Below are 21,885 nucleotides of genomic sequence, written 5' to 3'. Positions count from 1 at the left end.
GGTCGGGTCGCTAGTATATAATATAACCATCTTAAAATGCTTATCATTGATAGGAATTACCAGCGAACTTTAAAAAAGAGCGAGCATAAATAATTATGGAAACGTTTCTCAAAAAAACAATTACGTATATAATAAAAAAAAAAAGTACAGGGTTCGTACAAGTCTCCCTTAAGCAAAACTAAAAACAGGTTGTAATCGACTTTGTTTAATGACACGTATATTTCACCAAGACAGATACGGATAAAGAGCGTCCTGTATTTACAGTCACGGCGTGTGGATACCAATAAAAAGGACAGTTTATCCTCCTACACCAACGCGTGTGCCCCAAAATATAAAGTACGGGCCCTAAAGAGGTAATATTACACGCAATTTCTCTTCCAGATACATATGTACTTACCCAATAAACTTTTCCATTCTAAGGTAAATTATAAACTAAAAGGAAGCATAAAAATTATCTTTTCTCAAACGTGCTTGGAAATGTGAGCATTATTTTGACAATCTTCTTCGAGATAAATCAAAATTGCCGTACTGGACAGATACATGCTGTCGTGTTTTGCGGTCAGATAAAGTACTATGTAAACTCATACCTGTCCTGTAATTTAAAAATGGAATGATCTTCAAGGAAGGAGAAAGGATTTTACTTCGAAACATGGCTACTAAAGTGGTAACTAATAAAAAGTTTTATTTAAATTTCGAACTGGCTTGCAAATAGAAAGCTGTTCATTGAAAAAAAACAAAGGAACATTTTGGCGCGTGAAATATTATTATTGATCGTTATTTGTTATTGAACTTATAAAGTAAAAATGTGTTTTTGATTTCCGCGCATTGTTTGAGAAAAGTACTATACAAGCCTTGGCCACAACTAGGCATTGATGGACTCACGTATGTGTGCCTCGGCTACGCCTCGGCTCACATTTGCACGTTCGTCCATCAATGCCTCAGTTGCTGGCCGTTGCAGTAATGTACTATATTTTTTATATACAACTTAGAATGGCAAACAAGCTGACGGCCCATCTGATTGAAAGTAGTGATCGTCGCGTACAGTCGTGAATAGCACTTCAAAGTACACTGTGACACCCACAATACCCCTCATCTTCCAAATACCTATACGAACGTAACCCTTTCGAGTTTTTACACCAACTATTACGATATATGGCTTCATATTGTTCCAAGTAACATAACCGTCTCGCCCCGATTTCTGTACGAACGGTTTGCGGAATTCCGCCGCGTAATTACATATTCCGGTCAGTGCTATGCAAAAACATCACGTGCGGGAATCTTCCTTACACGCTTTGCGAGCTGTTCAAAATATAAATATAATAAACTCGTGTAAACCGGCTCGACGACGTGACCGCGCCGGGACAAAAGTAAAATACCCCTTTCTAATTATTCCTTCTTACCTTTTTACAATTCTTTTGGGTTAGATAATTATGTTTACATTTTAACACTAGGCACCGAGTAGCGATCTATTAATTTACTTGAAACGAGGCATCGTTTAGAGTTGAACATGTGTCGTAAAAACGTGCGTGGATCGAATGGCGGTCGGTTGTTAATGGTTAGTAAGGAAAATTGTACCGTATGGCCCTAGCATAGAATTGGCCAACCCTTCCTTTCTCGTGAGTGTCGTAAGAGGCGAGTAGGGGAATTTAATAATGGATGGATGGGCAGTAGCGTACTTCTTAAAATATCACCAAAAACCTAACGCAGATGCCAACCCGCTTGTCAAAAGTGGCAACTATTGATAAAACTTTCTAATTGATGGAGACCTACATATATTCTGCAGTGGGCAAAAATTTGGGCGGCGGTAGTCACTTACCATCAGGTGAGCCAGTTTGTACCCTGTGTTATAAAAAAAATAACATATTTACTAAACTATAATGGGAAATTGAAGGGTCCCGCGGTCCATCACGATTTCACCTGATGGAAAGTCATAATGTGGTCTAAGATGGGGCTCGCAGGACCACGAATAGCCTATTTACGTTTGCCTTAAATTGGAGTAGATTATATTTTATTGGAAAAACATAAGTAGAAAGAGAGTTCCACTCCTTGGCCGTATGCACGATGAAGTAAGATGCAAAGCGATTCGTGCGTATAAATGTTATGTTTATACGTATTGATGTAGGCACTGAACTAGATCTAGATTAACCTGTTATGATTAGGTAGACCGTGTTCTATCTGAGAGAGAAGTCAAGTCTCCGGAAACGCCGTACGTGAATGAGGTTTCATTCGTGTTTCAACCGTGAAGCAGTTGTGTTTGCATGGCTGTGTTTCGGTTTGAAGGGTGGGATATGGCGTGAATTTACTGGGTACAGAGGAATAACACCTGAGTCCTCAGGAATGGCAACGCATGGGAGGTATCATGGGCGAAACAGTATACTCTGTTATGTCCATGGTACTGCTCATGTGTATAGGCGACGATTACCACTTTCCATCAGGTGGGCCGACAGCTTGTTTGCGAAAAAAAAAAAAGGCGAGGTATGAAAGTGGATGAAGTCAGAGATGTATGACTTGGAGATACTATGGGATAGAAGTACTCAGTACTCTGAAAAGGTTTCTCTGGTATTTTTTTTATTTTTTTCTATACTACTGTGGTAGCAAACAAGCATATGGCCCACTTGATGGTAAGCGGTTACCGTAGCCTATGAACGCCTGTAATACCAGGGGTATTACGCGCGCGTTGCCGATCCTAAAGAAACCTCTTTACCTCCCTTTTGAAGAACCCTATTCTGTAGTCACTTGGGGAAACCTTAAAATATTGAATCTAGTAATAAAAAATAAATTATAATTTTTTTTATTTTTTAAAAAATACCGCTAGCTAAATATACGTAAATCTCTTTCAAAGTAGACTTTATTAATGGCCAGCTATTTACTAAGACGGTGCACCTTCTCGAATGTTTTGGTGGCCAGCCAAGAGTTCGAATCCTGATTTATGTATCGAAAACATTAACGGGAACTCCATTTACAATATATGAGATGGCAATGAACTGTTTGTATGACTTGTATGGGGTATATAAATAAAAATGTAATTTGAGACAAAATAGTTCGGATTTTAGGATCACCACAAAAAAAATTACTTTAGTTGTGGCAAAAACAGTTATTTTCATTTAAAAACAAAACTAATGAATCGAATTTGATAAAATTTCTCTGGCACCAATCTGTAAGTATATCCTTTTGGATAAAAAAGAATTTTCAAAATCTGTTTTACAACTGACGGAGTTATGAGGTAAAAGGTTATGAGGTATGAGGTAAACATACAAAATTCAACTTAATGGAGATGACAATATCTTTCTTTTGAAGTCGGTTGTCAAGAACACGTAAATTAACAGTCAGTATTGGTTTCGTCTCACCGTGTGGTCCCGGCATAGAATAGGGCATATCTTTCCTTTCCATTGGGTGTCATGAGAGGCCACTAAAGTAACTTAAAGGTCGAGGAATAGGCAGTAATGTCTCTCTTAAAATATGAACAAATCCTAACTGCAGTTGCCAACCCGCCTATCAAGCGTGGCAACTACTGGTGAAAACCCCCCAAGAGGAAGCTTATGTTTAGCTTTGGACAGTTAAAGGCTGATATGATGATGATGGGCTGGTCACATAGCTCGAAGAACCGACAACCGATGGGCAAGAAAGATTCTTGAGTGGCGACTACGTACGGGTAAACGCAGTAAAGCACAACCACCCACTAGATGGAGTGACGACCTGAAATGCTTTACTAGGAGTCAGTGTATGCAGGTAGCTCAGGACCGTTCTTAATGGCAGTCTATGGGGGAGGCTTATGTCCAGCAGTGGACGGATAATGCCTGAAATGGTGATGATGATGATGATTAATTTTATTGCGACAGAAGCAGCTGTTTTTTTGCGGACCAATCTACACTAATATTATAAAGAAGAAAGATTTGTATTTTTGTATGTATGTTTGTAATGAATAAACTCAAAAACTACTTTGGCGATTTAAAAAATCCTTTCACCATTAGAAAGCTACATTCACCCCGAGTAACATAGGCTATATTTATTACTAGAAAAGATTAGGGATCCTCACTAAAACTTTAGTAACAAAACTCAAGGTGTAAAAAAACGCTGTAAAATATCTTTCGTCGCGTGCGCTACGGAAACTATTGGTGATAGAACAAAAGTATGTTCTACAATATTGAAGAAAATATCAATAACTATAAAAAACTTCCTGATACTATATGTCCAACTATGATCGTTATGTCACAATAATCACTTTTTAAAATGTTATAAAAATGTCCACCTCTGCGAAGCCGGGACGGGCCGCTAGTAACAAATATACTTGTAAGCAGCGGGTCTACCATGAAATGAAATTCCGAAATTTCGGACTCAATTTCGTGTTTTTGTTCATACCAAAATCGGACCAATAAATGGAGTTTATCATACATTCTATCATAAAAGTCCAAAGAAACAATATTTTTACATTTTTAATATCTCCAAACGGCATAAATTATGTAATTTTAACATCAAATTTGTATTTCGTTTGTCTCCGAAATTTCGGAAAACATTTCATGGTAGGCCCTCAGATTCAATGGTATATAATGGAAATACATAACAGAAATACAAAAAAAAAGGGACAGAGAAACAATACACAGTCATTTTACGGTATGCCGCGTTTTTTATTTTCAACACTCTTTGTTACAAGTTATCCGTGCAAACAGACATAACAATTTTACACATATGTTGAATTATACCGCGTAAAATTCTGTATAAAGCTTCGTTTAGATCAGGGGTTCCCATACCTATTTTGTCTACTGCCACTTTGTGAATAAATTATTATTTAGCGCCCCCATTTTTTCACCTACTTAAAAACTACTATTACTTAAAGATCAACGAATCACCCCCCAAGCCTCTGCACAATGCCCCCATTTTTTTCTGGGTCTCTTACCGCCTACTTTGGGAAAGGCTGGATTAGATCAAACGTTAAAGATTTCAAGATATTTTGTTTATTTTTTAACCGATTTCAATAGAAAAGAGGTTCTCAATTCTATTTTTTTATACAACTTAGAATGGCAAACAAGCTGACGGCCCACCTGATGGAAAGTAGTAACCGTCGCCTATAGACATGAGCAGTATAATGGACATAACAGAGTATACTGTTTCACCAATGATACTCCCCATTCGTTGCCATTCCTGAGGACTCAGGTGTTATTCCTCTGTACCCAGTAAATTCACGCCATATCCCACCCTTCAAACCGAAACACAGCCATGCAAACACAATTGCTTCACGGTAGAAACACGAATGGGACAGAGGTGGCCAAGCAAGCGACTTTTGTACAAAGTCTCCCTCTGGTAATTGTAGACAGTATAACATATTGGACGAAAGATAGAATCATAAAAAATGACAAGTGGAAAATTAAATTAATTTTTACCAATCTATCTTTTTTTTTTTTTTTTACCACTGAGGTGGCAAACAAGCATACGGCCCACCTGATGGTAAGCGGTTACCGTAGCCTATGAACGCCTGCAATACCAGAGGTATTACGCGCGCGTTGCCGACCCTGAAGAAACCTCTTTACCCCCCTTTTGAAGAACCCCATGCTGTAGTCTCTCGGGAAAACCTCGGCAGGGAGCTCATTCCATAACCTGAGTGTTCGTGGGAGAAAGCATCTCTGAAACCGCGTTGTACGCGACCATTTAGGCTGTAAGGTATGACAACTCCCTGTCGATGGCGAGCCGTACGATGATAGAAAGTGGCCGCAGGCATCATATTGAATAATTCCTCTGAGCACAATCCGTTGTATAAGCGGTAGAACACGCAGAGTGAGGCAAAATCTCTCCTAAGACTTAAGGGTTCGATACCGCTTGCAAGCATGGGATCATCGACAATTCTCATAGCTCGTCGTTGCACTGAGTCGAAGGGTTCAAGCTGGTATCTATGCTCCCGCCCATAAGTGACAGCAATACTCCATATGGGGCCGGATTTGCGATTTGTAAAAAATCGCTGATCCGGCGTGAAGTAATGAAAATTGAGCACACCGAGTTTTTTGGATGCCAGCTTCACCTTATCTTCTATCTATCTAATAAAAAACGAATTTATTCAAATTACAAATTAATTTTATTCTATTCTAAAAGAAACGGTCATCTTATTGCGAATATGTTTATTTAAATTAAAAATAACCTAAAGAAATTTAAAAATACTGGCTGTCTGTTAATTCTAATTTTTTTTTTCTCCTTTATTCTTTGAGGTCGCTTCACGTCTGCGGAAGTTAAATTTGAAGCTCTTTGTAACTTTCTTAAAGTAATTAACCGATTGAGTTAATTAGGTAGCGTCTTATCTATTTATTTCGTAAATAGATAAAATGCTATAATGAGTTTTTTTTTTTTGGGATGTAAATGGAATAATGTATTAAAATCGATTTTTGGTTTTATTAAATAAAATACGAGTAAATTTTTGAATACTGGCTTTTTGCCTTCATACGCGTGGATTTCAGATGTAGGAGAAACAATGACATAGGCCACTTTTAGATGACGTATCGAGATGAAATATACACCGGATTTTAAGTTGAACCTTCAGGAATAGAACTATGACCGCATAGAATTGGGTGCAACAGTTTCTACGTAATGCCGGAACAAATACACGTACAGTGAAATTTTCTAAAAACTATTGTTTTGGCATCTATTGATGTACCGTGTATTAAGACCTCTCCATACATTATATAGAGTGTCTCCATACAAATACTTGGAGAAAAGCGGGTCAAATATTTCATACAATTTTGCGTGATAAATAGCTATCAAGTTTCCTTTATAACTTCTATATTTATTTTGTCCTATGAATTCTGCACCTTTTCAATTTTTACCAAAGGGAGACTTTGTACCAAAGTCGATTGCTTGGGCACCTCTGTCCCATTCGTGTTTCAACCGTGAAGCAGTTGTGTTTGCATGGCTGTGTTTCGGTTTGAAGGGTGGGATATGACGTGAATTTACTGGGTACAGAGGAATAACATCTGAGTCCTCAGGAATGGCAACGCATGGGGATATCATGGGTGAAACAGTATACTCTGTTATGTCCATGGTACTGCTCATGTCTATAGGCGACAGTTACCACTTTCCATCAGGTGGGCCGTCAGCTTGTTTGCCATTCTAAGTTGTATAAAAAAAAATGCGAAAAAATTCATTTTAAGTATTAAATATTTAAATATAGGTACGTCAAGATAGGTACATTGTGTGCGTAAGTATATAGGACGCTGACAAAAAAAGCGAGTCAGGTAACTTGAAAATTTTTGGCAACTTTTGGCAAAACTATGGGAGTGACCTATATTAAGCAGTGTACAGTTAACGGCAGATATGGAATATATAAAAATACAGTTTATATGACAGCCTCCTTTTTAAAGTCGGTTAATAAAATACATTGCATGTTTTATTTTCACCGTAAACCTGCCATCCTATTGGATCATACATCCATATTATCCATTCTGTTGAGCACTGTATGTAAATTGAAACTTACTTCAGGCCCCATGATTTTTTATAGCACTTCAGACCCCTCGTGTATGGAGCTCGTCAGACTTGGGTTGTTTTATGGTATTTTATGTTTTTACGTGTGTGTCCCAGCGCTCGTATTTGGTGACATAAATTTAGGAAAACCTTCGTGTGTTTGAGAATAATAAAATGGCAACGGTAAGCCATGATTAGCAACGATTATATTTGTAATACGATTTAAATTTGTATTGATAGAATATTATTGTCAATTGTAAACTCATGATTCTTTTTTAGATTGATCAATTCAATTCAATTTATTTATTCGCTACAATACTAGATTTTGTTGAATATTTTCTATAAATAACAAGAAGATATCATAAAATAATAACAAAACAAAACAAAAAAAAAATGAAGCAACAAATTAACCGAAAATTACATTACAATTAATTTACAAATGTCATTAGTAAGGCATAAAGTATTAAAAGAGTATTTTAAAATTGGTTAATTGAGTAGATGCACCTTTTTTTTTATACAACTTAGAATGGCAAACAAGCTGACGGCCCACCTCATGGAAAGTGGTAACCGTCGCCTATAGACATGAGCAGTATCATGAGCAGTATCATGGACATAACAGAGTATACTGTTTCGCCCATGATACCCCCCATGTGTTGCCATTCCTGAGGACTCAGGTGTTATTCCTCCGTACCAAGTAAATTCACGCTATATCCCACCCTTCAAACCCAAACACAGCCATGCAAACACAACTGCTTTACGGTTGAAACACGAATGGAACAGAGGTACCCAAGCAATCAACTTATGCACCTTTCCAACAAAAGAGTATAAAGTTTTAATGTCAAAATTCTCTAATCTTCGATAGTTTTAAACGCATTGGGTAATTTATTATACAATTTAACCGCTTGAAATTTGGCGCCATGTTTTACTATTTAGTTTTGGTTGGATATCATATGCAACATCTTTTCGTCTAGAAATCATACATACATACATACATATCCATCTCACCTGTCTTCCATTAGGGTAGGCAGAAACAATGGAACGCCAAATGCTTCGATTCAAACAAACCTCTTTCGCTTCCTCCACATTCATCAATCTTTTCATACACGCTCGCCGGTTACGGGTACTTTTAATTTGGCCCTTCTTCAGCACGTCGCCTATTTGGTCGACATACGTCCGCCTAGGGCGGCCCCTACCGACATCTCCATTCATTCTTGCTCGATAAAGCTCTTTCGTAATTCTTCTTTCATCCATCCTCGTCTAGAAATCATGCGTATATTTTCCTCTTCTGTGGTTTCATTTGGCTAATAGATCATACTTGTAAACATCATCATTGTTGTCTTTCGACCGACTTAAAAAGAAGAAGGTTATCAATTCTGTTGTTTTTTTTTTTTATATTTGTTACCTCATTACTCCGTCGGCTTTTGTGCGTTTCGGAATTTTTCAAATCGGTTCACTTGTTTATTTTTAAATTAAAGTCACAGGTTTTGCCGCAAACGAAGTAATTTTTTTTTTGTGTACCACAATTTTTTGTGTTAAAATTTCAACTCGATTCAAAATACGATTGCTTCCTTCGTTTCCTTTATTTCTGTGGCGAATGCCGGTTCAATAACACTGTGATTACATCGAAGCGTCGTAGTCGCTGGCTTTGTACAATTCGTACTGTTGTCACCCTAGCTATAGATCTTCCATCTTACCAGTTTAATTCCAACAAACAAATATTATGAAATCGTAAAATTATATATTTTTTTTTATACAACTTAGAATGGCAAACAAGCTGACGGTCCAACTTATGGATTCATTATATTTGATGCATACTAGTTATAAACATTTGCATGTTATTAAATATGGTGACTGTACATTAAAAAACTAACTTTAACGTCAATATTTACATTGTAATTTTGAAATTAATAAAACAAATAATAACAATAATAATAACATTTGAATTGTAAAACAAAAATAACATTACAAATTAATTACAGTTAATATTACAAATTAAATAATACATGTCAATATAATGGTGACTATATGCCTATAATGATAACTTGAAGCTATAATATTTGAATTGTCACACTTCTTACAGTTAAAGATTAAATAAATAATGTCATAATATAATATTGTTATTTTAATATTAATTATCTACGTTTCTGGTAAATAATAATAAAATAAATTTACCAGAGGGAGACTTTGTACAAAAGTCGATTGTTTGAGTACCTCTGTCCCATTCGTGTTTCTACTGTGAAGCAGTTGTGTTTGCATGGTTGTGTTTCGGTTTGAAGGGTGGGATATGGCGTTAATTTACTGGGTACAGAGGAATAACACCTGAGTCCTCAGGAATGGCAACGCATGGGGGGTATCATGGACGAAACAGTATACTCTGTTATGTCCATGGTACTGCTCATGTCTATAGGCGACGGTTATCACTACTTTCTATCAGGTGGGCCGTCAGTTTTTTTGTCATTTTAAGTTAAATAAAAAAGAAATATAAAATTTTATAAAAGTGAAATCTAAAAGTTATTCCAAAGAGGGGTCTTTGACGCAGTCATTCCTGGAACTAATCGTAGTTAATTCATCATGACAAACAAAATGGCATGTCATTGTTCTAACCTATCATCTCTTACGGGTTCCCTACCAGCGTGTACCAATAGCGCCAGCGGAGTTACCTTTTTATTATCACCTATGTAAAAAAAAAAAAAACCAACAGCGGCACAGGCAATTTAAAACTTTGACGCTTTCGAGCTCAATTTGTCAACTTTGCTTTAGCATTTTCATTTTTTCCATCACGGCTACAGAGCCGCCGTAAATCAACTGAGCACGGTTCAAAATACATTGATTCATGCACTATAGCTGGATGTTTCAATCTAAAATTGGATTTTTCCAAAGTCGTAAAGTTAAATAGGATTGGTGTGGGTCTTAGCGTGAAATAGTTTTGATTCCAAAATGTTTTGATACGGTTGTTAGAATTGGACTTGCTTGTTATATTTGTAAAATAAATTTTGATATATTTCCAAAAAAATAAAGAAAATTTTGTAAGAGAAGTCAGAGATGGCAAATAAGCATATGGCATACCTAATGGCAAGCAGTTACCGTAGCCTATGAACGCCTGCAATACCAGACGTATTACGCGCGCGTTGCCGACCCTAAAGAAACCTCTTTACCCCCCTTTTGAAGAACTCCATAAAACTGTAAAAAAAAATATTTATCACTTGGGTTTAACTAAATGCCAGAAATGGCCAGACTTTTAAATAAAAAAAGTATATAACATAAATTGTCATTTTCTGAATAAATTTTTAAAAAAGTGCTGTAGTTATAGGTAATTCAAGATGTGATTTGACATGTCCCATTCGTGTTTCAACCGAAACGCAGTTGTGTTTGCATGTGTGTGTAAACAAGCATACGGCCCACCATCACGTGGGCCGTATGCTTGTTTGCGACCTCAGTGGTATATAACGTACTGCAATACATATAATGGTCACAGACAGTGCAGTTTCAGAGGAGTTTCCTCCCGCGAACATTTAGGATGTAGAATGGTCTTCCATCTAAGACTACATACAGCATGGAGTTCTTCAAAAAGAACGTATAAGGTTCCTTAAACTTCCTTCCGAGGCTTTCCCTAGAGACTACGTCATGGGGTTCTTCAAAAAGGGCGTAAGAGTTTTCTTAAGGGTTACATCCCTGATATTACAGGCGTCCATAGGCTACAGTGGCCGTTCACCATCAGGCGGGCTATATGTTTATTCACCAATTTTATGGTACAAAATAAATAACGCACTAATGAAAAAACTACACCGATCGCTTTAATGAAGTTACTTCATAAATTAACATGAATGAGTATGTACACAAATCTTCATTTAGATTTGGGACGTTGAAATAAAGACTTCTCAATTCAGCGCGGAGTATTTATAGAGCCTGGGGGAAATGCGTACTGTCGTAGTTCCTGGAACCTTAATTTCGCCAGTCCATATTTCGGTGACAAAAGGTACGGCTTCAAACACAGCGAGAATAAGAATTTTTAAACTCCTATAGGAATAAGTACATATTGGCGTGGCGATAATAAAAGACTAGTCCGTATGTGATGAAATTGAAACTATAAAGACAACTTTTAAAGAGGTATTCTAGCTGTAAAACTGAATGTTTCAAAAAGAGGCAGGAATGGAAAACCTAAAAAAAATTAACATGCCTTATACCCATACTTCACTTAAAATTTGTCAAGATAGAATAGAAAGCATTACATTCTTTGTAGCTAGTCAACCCTTGTTCCTCTGGGGAAACCTTTTAGATTCATTAACTCCTTTCCTTTTTCCTTGAAAGGATGTTAATGTTTTTTCAATATAAAATATCAAAGGTTAAACTTAGAGATTAACAGTTTGTAGAAAATACTAGAAAAATGTCATCATCATCATCATGATATTAATCATTATATGTCCACTGTTGGACATAGGCCTCCCCCATTGGCTGTCATTAAGAATGATTTTGAGCCATCTAGCTTCACTGACTCACTGCAATAAATTTGAGATCGTCACTCCATCTATTGAGAGATTGTCCTACGTTGCATTAATTGTACGGGATCGCCGCTCAAGAATCTTTCTTTCTCATCGGTTGCCACTTCACTAGAAAAATGTGAATAGGCTATTCCTAGGCCCGTGGGCTCTATCTTAGATCAAATCATTGCTTTCTATCAGGTGAAATGGTGATCAATCGCGGGGTCCTTCAATGGTAAAAAATGTATAAATTCAAAATTAAAAAAATGGTTAATTTTGAAATTTCTAACCGAATAAAAATATGCAATAAATAAAAAAAACCAATTGTGTTCAGACGTAGACGCTCTGTCACATAATACGCTAAAACTCACACCGCGCCTTTGCAGGAATGGAGTTCAGGATTTCAAACCGAGTTTATTAGGGGAGATGTAGACTTCGAGCATACAATGTGACAAATTATATCAGCTCGGGGCGTTCCTGTATCGATTCGTATGCAGAATGCATATATTTCATCTTCTGTCAATATTTGAATACGTTAATATGATGTATTAGACTTTAATTTACATACCCATCATCAGGATAAGTTGGAGGCTTTGATATGCATACGATGCATATGAGGTTGAGGTATGAGCTACCGTTTACATATATTCTTTTTTTTATACAACTTAGAACGGCAAACAAGCTGACGTCCTCCTGATGGAAAGTGGCAACCGTCGCCTATAGACATGAGCAGTACCATGGACATAACAGAGTATACTGTTTCGCCCATGATACCTCCAATGCGTTGCCATTCCTAAGGACTCAGGTGTTCTTTCTCTGTACTCTGTAAATTCACGCCATATCCCACCCTTCAAACCGAAACACATATATACAACAACTGTTTCACGGTAGAAACACGAATGAAAAACACCGCTTCAAAACGTAGAAACACCACTTTCCATTAGGGGGCCTCAGTTTGGCCGGCAGCACACCTGCAATGTCGCTGGTGTTGTGGGTGATCATGGGCGGCGGTAGTCACTTACCATCAGGTGAGCCGCATGCTCGTTTGCCCCCTGTGTTGTAAAAAAAAAGCTTGTTTGCCATTCTAAGTTGCATAAAAAAAAAAAGGTTTACAAAAACAAATTTTATTCAAACGGCTACAGAATTATTGAGGATGCCGTGTAATTTAAAAGAAATAGTTGAATGGAGTACCTTCTCCTTTAGAAGGAACGCAGTTCTTTGTAGTTATAAATATTCCAAGTCTTACGGTTTAATGGTTTCATATCACAAACCTACGTATGGGTGGTCCCACGGATTATGTAAAATGAATGCCCTTCTATTTATTTAGGATTATACGGATCTTATGAAAACGGACCAAATGTGCACGGTAAAATACCTCTATTATTGGCGTAGATATATTATTTTATATCTTTCTAACATAGTATGTTGGGGGGAAAGGGATTGTTAGTAATGGAGACTGAGAATCCCATTGCTAGCAATATACCCAACCAGGTCGACCTCCTCGCGGTCCTCCCTGGAAACTATTATGGCTAATTCCTGATTAATTCATTATGATGGGCTAACTGGCCTGTTTTCATTCTCATCTATCACCCTTCACTGGTGCTCCGCCAGCGTATCCCGTTAGCGCAGGTGGTTACCATACCATTCACCCATTAATAAAAACATAGTATGTTACCAGTGATCCAGTTCGGTTTAACATGGATGCAATTTTTACAAAATAAAAAGCCGTGAAGGAATTCCAAAAGCAGACAATAGAGATACGTGTTGAATTCGAATTTGGTAAATAATAATAAAATATAAAAAGTATAAATAATATATGTGGCTTGTAGTCCACAACATGAAATGTATAATATAAGTTATGTTATGTCCATGGTACTGCTCATGTCTATAGGCGACGGTTACCACTTTCCATCAGGTGGGCCGTCAGCTTGTTTGCCATTCTAAGTTGTATAAAAAAAAAAGTTAATACTAGGCAGACTTTTTAGTGTTACAGACACATATTTATCGTAGTGTGAATCTGTTAGTGCCAATTCTAATCCTTAATTACAGCATTTTAAGAGGACGATGTAAAATTGTCATTCGTAATTTACTGGGTTTAAGATTTATATTAAGATTTAATCTGTTTGATTAATTTTTACTAATATTACAAGTGTGAGTGTTTTTTTTTACAACGCAGGGGGCAAACGAGCATGCGGCTCACCTGATGGTAAGTGACTACCGCCGCCCATGATCACCCGCAACACTAAAGGCATTGCAGGTGTGCTGCCGGCCTTTTAAAAATATTCTTTTCTTAAAAGTTATGTTGTCGTATCGGTTCGGAAATACTGTTGCTGGGAGTTGATTCCAAAGAATGGATGTGCGTGGAAGAAAGTGCCTTGAAAGTGAGTTTTTTTGTTTTTATGGCCTGTACCGTATTAATGACTTAACCAATAGCCATGAAATTTATGGTATCTCTCTGCGTCCACTTCATTACTGAAGGTCGTGTCCTTGAAAGGTGTCTGTTGCCTCTCTTATGATATTACTCCATCTCGCACGGTCTTCAGCCTCTCGCAGGGCAGCTGCAACTGACAGTCCCGTAACGGCGTTTATTTGGTCCGACCATCGATTAGGTGATCGCTCGCGTGGTTTTTGGTATATATGTACTATTTAGAATGGAGAAGAACATAGGTTTTATCTTGGTCAGTAAACATATCCCGATTATGTGAACGAAGTCGCAGGAATAAGTTAGTTATAAAGACCAATTGTATACTTAGATATAAACTAAACTAATTTCCCTTATAAACCAATTTCAATTAGTGCAAATAAGTTTATTTTTTTAATGATGGGTTGGTGCTCCTGTTCTCACTTTGATATTATATTTACTTATAATGTTTAAAGTATATCTGTGTTGTTAAGCCATATATGTCAATTATCTACAACTCTGTATGTATCTGTTTTTTTTTTTTCTATATAATCATTTCATCACTGTATCATTTCATCTCTCTATATACTTATTTTATACGCATATGGTTCAATTTTGTCAATTAACTACATATATAGATTTGTACTATTGTATATATTTCGGTACTTGTTGTCTATTTTTATATAATATAAAAAAAATTAACTATTTTTTTTTGTAATGAATCTTTGTACTAAAATAGAATAAAAAAAATATATATAAAAAAACCGACCTTCCCATGGTGGGTGGTGTTATCATGGTGTATGTCAATCAACTCCGGGTCCTCTGTAGAGATGTCATGGCCGTGCCTGTGCGCTAGACTCGATACCTGAAACAAATGAAAAATGACAGAATTAAAAAATATAGTTTTAACTTTACAGTCATATTATTTATTTTTCCATCTAAGAAAAAAGAATTATATAGAAGGAATCATAAAATAAAAACTGTAAATCATATGGTTGTCTCATTTCTTCTTATACAAATATAATTAGTAAAACGAGGACGAAAGATACACCGTCAGTTGTTATTTTTCTCAATTCATAGCAGGCTAGTGTATAGAAAATGTTTGATATGTCAATTATTTGTCAATGACAAATTTTACATTACTAGATTATATATTGGACACAGTTTATGTAGAAAGTATGAAAGCAGGTTGTATCTGAATTTGGTAGGGTTATACGGCTGTATAACATTTTTTGTACACCAGCCTGCTATCAATTGATAATTTTATCACTCCTTCTATGTAATTCCTTATTGTTGGGTTTGTATTGTGCCAGCATAGATAAATAAGCAGAGGATGTATGGATAATGTCATAAACATAATGACAGTTGACATCTGTCATATGACAGATGTCTCGAGCCACCGATAGGACAGGCGGGTGAGAGAATTTTATTATCATCATATAAAAAAGTTATTTAAAAAAAATCTCATTTTTTTTTATAATATAGAGACATGAAAGATCTCATTTTATTAGTTTCAAAGTACCCATTAGTGGAGTTAAGAAGCCCACGACATATTTTACATAATCCACCAAGTTTAATAGCCCTTTTACTCTGAAGGCGTAATATTAACGGAGTACGTGGATAAAAAAGATTTCTTCAATCAAGTAAAGCGACTTTCTCAGAATTCCAAAGTAATATTAGCTTAACTCAAGCATATATATATCATATCATATCAAAAATATATCTTATTTTAAACCGAGAAGTCTCGTTTACTCACTTAATTTTCCAAACTTTTAACCAGTTTGTTTAATTTGTAATTTAGTATTATTATTTTGAATTAATTTAGCAGAGTATTTATTGTTATTTTTAAATAAACTATTCAAATTTATATATTTATTAATATTTTTAAGTTACACAGTGTATTAGAGGCGACATATTTCTTTTCTTACAATTACCAGACAGCAACCAGAGAGCATCACTCTACATACATCATAGACTAATGAAGTTGCCATATTAGGAAACGTGTGGATTGATTTCTCAAACAGTATATTTGACTGTTAAAAAGTTGACCTGCTTCGCTCGAAGCATTTCTATAGAGACACTCTATCTATATAATCTAAAGCTATAGGTAATATCTTGAGGACTAGACATTTGGTGCGACTGTGTAGCACTAATGTATATAAAAATTAACTGTATCCTGTGGCTTCGTTCGTAGTTGTATCATGTTGTTGAACAGTCTATAACTTACTGAAAAAATTTGTAGTTCCTAAGATTTTTTTTGAACGCTGGCGGAACACTAGTGAAGGTGACGTGATAGATGAGAATGAAAACAGGCCAGTTAGCCCATCATGATGAATTCATCAGGAATTAACCATGATAGTTTCCAGGGGAACCGCGAGGAGGTCAACCTGGTTGGGTGTATTGCTAGCAATGGGATTCTCAGTCTCCATTACTAACAATCCCTTTTCCCCCAGTTCCTGAGATTAGCGCTGTTAAACAAACAAGTAAATGCTTTAACTTTAAAAGTATAGAGTCGTGTATAATTTGACGATAGGTTACGATACAAAATCAATGATTATGTCCTTACGTTTATATTTAAAGTTGAATAACCTTATGCATATTAGTGGATAGACTGCACTGGGCACACAGCGGGGACCCGTGCCTAATGTACCGAAATGCCCAGCGAGCCGACTAATGTGAAGTCCACGGAAGGTCTCAGCGTTTACAGAACGGTGATATTAATCTCGAAATTGAAAAAAAAAAAAAATGTAATAAATCATTATTATCAGAAGTTTGGATTTATTAAGATTACCGTCTGCAATTTATTTGTTTATATACTTTAGAATATTCACTTTTAATATTTGGTTATAACAAATGTGTACACAGGCGGACACGTCAATTTATAGTTTTACAATTTAGCATAATATAATATTTGGACACTGAGAACGGACTAGTTTTCTAGGACTAGGACCTCTTTTCTCGTAGGTGTCTTAAGACGTAACTAAGGAAACTTAATGTTCGAGGGATGGACAGCAGCGTCTCTCTTAAAACGTCACCAAAGCCTAACTGCGGTTGTCAACCCGATTGTAAAGTGCAATGCTTACTCATACATCAATTTTTATTTAGCTATGATTACAATGTACTTATAAAAATATGTACAAAACAAAAGTAATTATATTAAGAAAATACTAAATTCCTTGAAAAACAACAGCGCCTACAAAAATATAATAGCAATGTTGTATAGCTGTATTTTGTGTACACTTTCAATTTAGTAGGCGCTCTGAGAGACTTGACTAGAATTAATTATTGTCTATTTGGTTGTCGTTTGTAACTTGGTGGCAACAAAATTAAATGGTTAATGAGATTGGATCCATGATGAGTCTTAAAGTGGTAACATTTGTACATTTCGCAGTCAAATGATGCCACAAGTAATTACGCTTTGTTGAATTTAAATTTGTCATAATACCTATCTACAGCTATGTATGTTATTTGAGTTTTAATTATAAAAAGAAAATAAAATAGTAGTAATAAGTATATATAGCATTTCATTTAAGTCTATACATATAAAAAAAATTGGAGTGTCTGTTTGTAATATTAAAATAACTGTTTTCTACTACATGTATATGAATATATATACGGAACATGTACCAAAATAATTTTTTTTACAATTTTTGACTGTCTGTCTGTATGTCTGTCTGTTTGTTCCGGCTAATCTCTGAAATAGCTGGACCGATTTTGACGGGACTTTTATTGGCAGGTAGCTGATGTAATAAGGAATAACATAGGCTACGTTTATTTTAGAAAAAGTTCTTTTATTTTAGAAAAATAATGTTGCAATATCCAAGTACTGTTCAGTACTGCGCGCAGCTCACGCACATGCCACCACTGAGCCGTCACGTGCGGGCGAATAAAAATATAACTTAATTTTAGAATAAATAAAAATACAATGAAATTAAGTAGGTATCATTAAAAAAAAAAACAAAAAAATTAAAGAATCGATTGTCAGGCGGAACGAAGTTCGCCAGGTCAGCTGTTAAGACTAAATAAATTAAGTAAGGATGGGACAAATAGGGCAGTTTAAGAAAATGTTACCATGGCAACAAACAGACATCCATAGCAACGAAGGTTTGTTCGATACTTGTACCAGAAAAGAGAGACTTCACGAAAATGGTGATCCTTCTTGTAAAAAGAGGCGATGAAAATCAATTTTTATACGAAACTGATATAAATAATCCAGTTGATGATGTAATTAATGACGTGGTAGCCATTTTCAATGGCAGACTAAAGGTGACAAGGATTTGTTATGAGCTTGAGGAGTTGCGTGATCACGGAACGTTCTTGCCACCGGAGATGCAAGGATTGACTGACGATCAGGTACAAAACTGTCTGAATTATTGCTTTTTTTTTTGTACAACTAAGAATGGCAAACAAGTTGGCCCACCTAATGGAAAGTGGTAACCGTCGCCTATAGACATGAGCAGTACATGGACATAACAGAGTATACTGTTTCGCCCATGATACCTCCCATGCATTGCCATTCCTGAGGACTCAGATGTGATTCCTCTGTACTCTGTAAATTCACGCTATATCCCATCCTTCAAACGGAAACACAGCCGTGCAAACACAACTGCTTTACGGTAGAAACATGAATGGTACAGAGGTGTCCAAGCAATCGACTTTTGTACAAAGTCTCCCTCTGGTAAAACAATTGCTTGAACAATTAATCTGCATTGGCATATCTGTATAGCTTATTAATCATCAATATCATCATCATCTTACCCGTCCACTGTTAACACAGACCTCCCCCATAAACTGTCCATATGGAACGATCAGCATTAAATGTTTCCAGGGTGTTGTTACGGTTGCCATGTTTTTGTAATGCATCCACAATGTTTACAGCAGCATCGACAGATGACTTCCAAGCCATCAGACGCAAACGGATCGCATCTCTTTTACACCGAATGCGTGGCAACAGTAATAGTAATACCAGAGGGAGACTTTGTACAAAAGTCGTTTGCTTGGGTACCTCTGTCCTATTCATGTTTCAACCGTGAAGCAGTTGTGTTTGCATGGCTGTGTGTTGGTGTGAAGGATAAGACATAGCAATGAATTTACAAGGCACAGAAGAATAACATCTGAGTCCTCAGGAATGGCGCATGGAGGTACCATGGGCGAAACAGAATACTCTGTTATGTCCATGGTACTGCTTATGTCTATAGGCGACGGTTACCACTTTCCATCAGATAGGTCGTCTGTTTGTTTGCCATTCTAAGTTGTATATAAAAAAATACAGCTAGTAAAAAATACATACAGACGTTTTGCTACAATATAAGTGTATTTTAGTATTTAGTACCATGTAAAATATAAAGACTAGTAGATACTACAGAATTCAAAAATTAACACCTAACAATCTATCAGATTAAAGAGTTAAAGCTAGAAGACCCTTGGGCTAAACGGTGCGCGCCGCCTGGCTACGTGGAGAATAAGGATGAAATGGGCAGACGCTGTGGCCTCGCTCCCCCACCGAATATGCAAGAAGTCCTAAAGAAAGCCTCGGAATTTGCTAAGGAGTGTATTAGCAAAAAACATGTGAGTCTGGATTCGATTACAATTCTATATGTCTAGATGTGAGATTCCTTAAAACAACGATATTTTTTTTTATTTATTTATTTAAAGGAACCCCAACAGCATATTGCATTATAACACATATAACAAATATCACCAGAGGGAGACTTTGTACAAAAGTCGATTGCTTGGGTACCTCTGTCCTATTCGTGTTTCAACCGTGAAGCAGTTGTGTTTGCATGGCTGTGTTTCGGTTTGAAGGGTGGGATATGGCGTGAAATTACTGGGTACAGAGGAATAACACCGGAGTCCTCAAGAATGGCAACTCATGGGGGGTATCATGGGCGAAACAGTATACTCTGTTATGTCCATGGTACTGCTCACGTCTATAGGCGACGGTTACCACTTTCCATCAGGTGGGCCGTCAGCTTGTTTGGCATTCTAAGTTGTATAAAAAAAAAACATTAAATACAATGCATTATAAAAGCACATGCCTATTAAATGTATTCACAGCAATTTTTTATGAATATAGACGCTAAGTTTATTTGTATATTTTTACTAAATGTATTTTCAAAACAGAGTTTATAATAGAGAACAGAAGAGGCAAAATGCTGGACCACCTTATACGACAAGATTTTAAAGAGCATAGTAGAAGGAAAAATAGAGGGCAAAAGAAGAAGAGGAAGACAAGGAATAACTACACTGGACAGATAAACACTAGGTGTCATGTCATATAGGAGGTCTAAGATATGACATGGGATAGAGCTAGCTGGAGGAAAATATATGAATTAGTTGCACCGATAAGAGGAAACTCTTAAATTTTTTTTGAAAATTTATTTTATAAAGAGACTATATTTTTATTTATTTATACCTATAGATGTTTTTAATTGAATAGATATTTTATTTATTTATTTGTATCTATAATTTTTAAGTCGATTGGTAGTAGAAGTAGTTACAGGCTTATATCGTCATAGTCGTAGAATACTGACGGATCTATATATGTAATATTTGTCAGATCCGTCAGTATTGTACGACTATGACGATATAAGCCTGTAACTACGAATAAACTGTCAGTTTATCTCATACTGGGTTTGTTGGAGAAAATCTCTTTTAGAGATTTTCTCCAACAAACCCTCGCCTTTGTGTACTATTATATTTAAATGTTATTCTGATACAATTTCTTTTTGTGTACAATAAAGAATAAAAATCTCTTACCAGATTAGAACAAAGCTCTCCATGCTTACATATATTTATATCTCTTGCCTTATTTTTATAAATATTTTCTCTTGACTTCTTTCTCAGATTGTAAACGTTTTATTTGTTCATAACATATTGCTTTTAAATTTGTTTTAAACTAGTACCTACATACCTCCATTTTTCGTTTGTTTACCTGGTTCGTTATTTTTTTATATACATTATTCTGAGAATTAAAATTTTCCACAAGTGTGTCATAACAGATTGATTACGTGTCAAATTTTGTCTATTTTCTAATATATATTTGTTTTACTAACAGGTTGATCTACGCAAATGTCTCACACAGAAAGACGTCGCCAGGGCATTGGACGAGCTCCGAGGGGCCACTAAGATCGTTTTCCCTGCTGGATTACCACCGCACGATCCTGTTCGCATGGAACTGGATAACGTGGAAGACTTGTCTGGTACTCAAGCTGCGAACGAGGTGATTGACCCGTCGAGAGCCTGTATGTGGTATTGTGGCAAGAAATTTTTGAGCGGAAATAAGTTGAGCGATCATTTGGGTTAGTTTTCACATATATATTGTATTTCTTCTACCACGTAACCTCATTTTATACATAGCAGAATATAAAATTGAAATATACTATTATAAAGTAACGAGAATCATCAAATATGTATATATATATATATATATATATATATATATATATATATATATATATATATATATATATATATATATATATATATATATATATATATATATATATATATATATATATATATATATATATATATATATATATATATATATATATATATGTCATA

The 21,885-nt window shown here is 35.9% G+C and overlaps 2 protein-coding genes across 8 annotated transcripts in view; one reads left to right on the top strand and one right to left on the bottom strand.

Moving 5' to 3' along the window:
* LOC113510427 (protein madd-4) overlaps positions 1 to 21,885 on the bottom strand; it is a 496,544-nt gene that overhangs the window by 119,998 nt on the left and 354,661 nt on the right. For all 6 annotated transcript variants that reach the window (XM_052902081.1, XM_052902084.1, XM_052902085.1 and 3 more), the window contains one exon: positions 15,089 to 15,184. In XM_052902081.1, the coding sequence (XP_052758041.1) occupies positions 15,089 to 15,184 (96 nt within the window). The remainder of the gene's footprint in view (positions 1 to 15,088; positions 15,185 to 21,885) is intronic.
* The window catches only part of LOC113509261 (cilia- and flagella-associated protein 298-A), a 45,665-nt gene that overhangs the window by 21,277 nt on the left and 2,503 nt on the right, over positions 1 to 21,885 (top strand). The window contains exons 1-3 of one of the 2 annotated variants that reach the window (XM_052902089.1): positions 18,422 to 18,672; positions 19,717 to 19,887; positions 21,377 to 21,620. In XM_052902089.1, the coding sequence (XP_052758049.1) occupies positions 18,466 to 18,672; positions 19,717 to 19,887; positions 21,377 to 21,620 (622 nt within the window). In that variant the 5' untranslated portion in view covers positions 18,422 to 18,465. Of the gene's footprint in view, positions 1 to 18,421; positions 18,673 to 19,716; positions 19,888 to 21,376; positions 21,621 to 21,885 lie in introns of those variants that run through there. The other variant, XM_052902091.1, reaches the window with a different exon arrangement.

Source organism: Galleria mellonella, unplaced genomic scaffold, assembly GCF_026898425.1.
Source record: "Galleria mellonella isolate WM207_F2 unplaced genomic scaffold, CSIRO_AGI_GalMel_v1 utg87, whole genome shotgun sequence".
Classification (NCBI taxonomy): Eukaryota; Metazoa; Arthropoda; class Insecta; order Lepidoptera; family Pyralidae; genus Galleria; species Galleria mellonella.
Note: the sequence above shows the minus strand (reverse complement) of the source record. Positions and strands in the feature narration are given on the sequence as shown.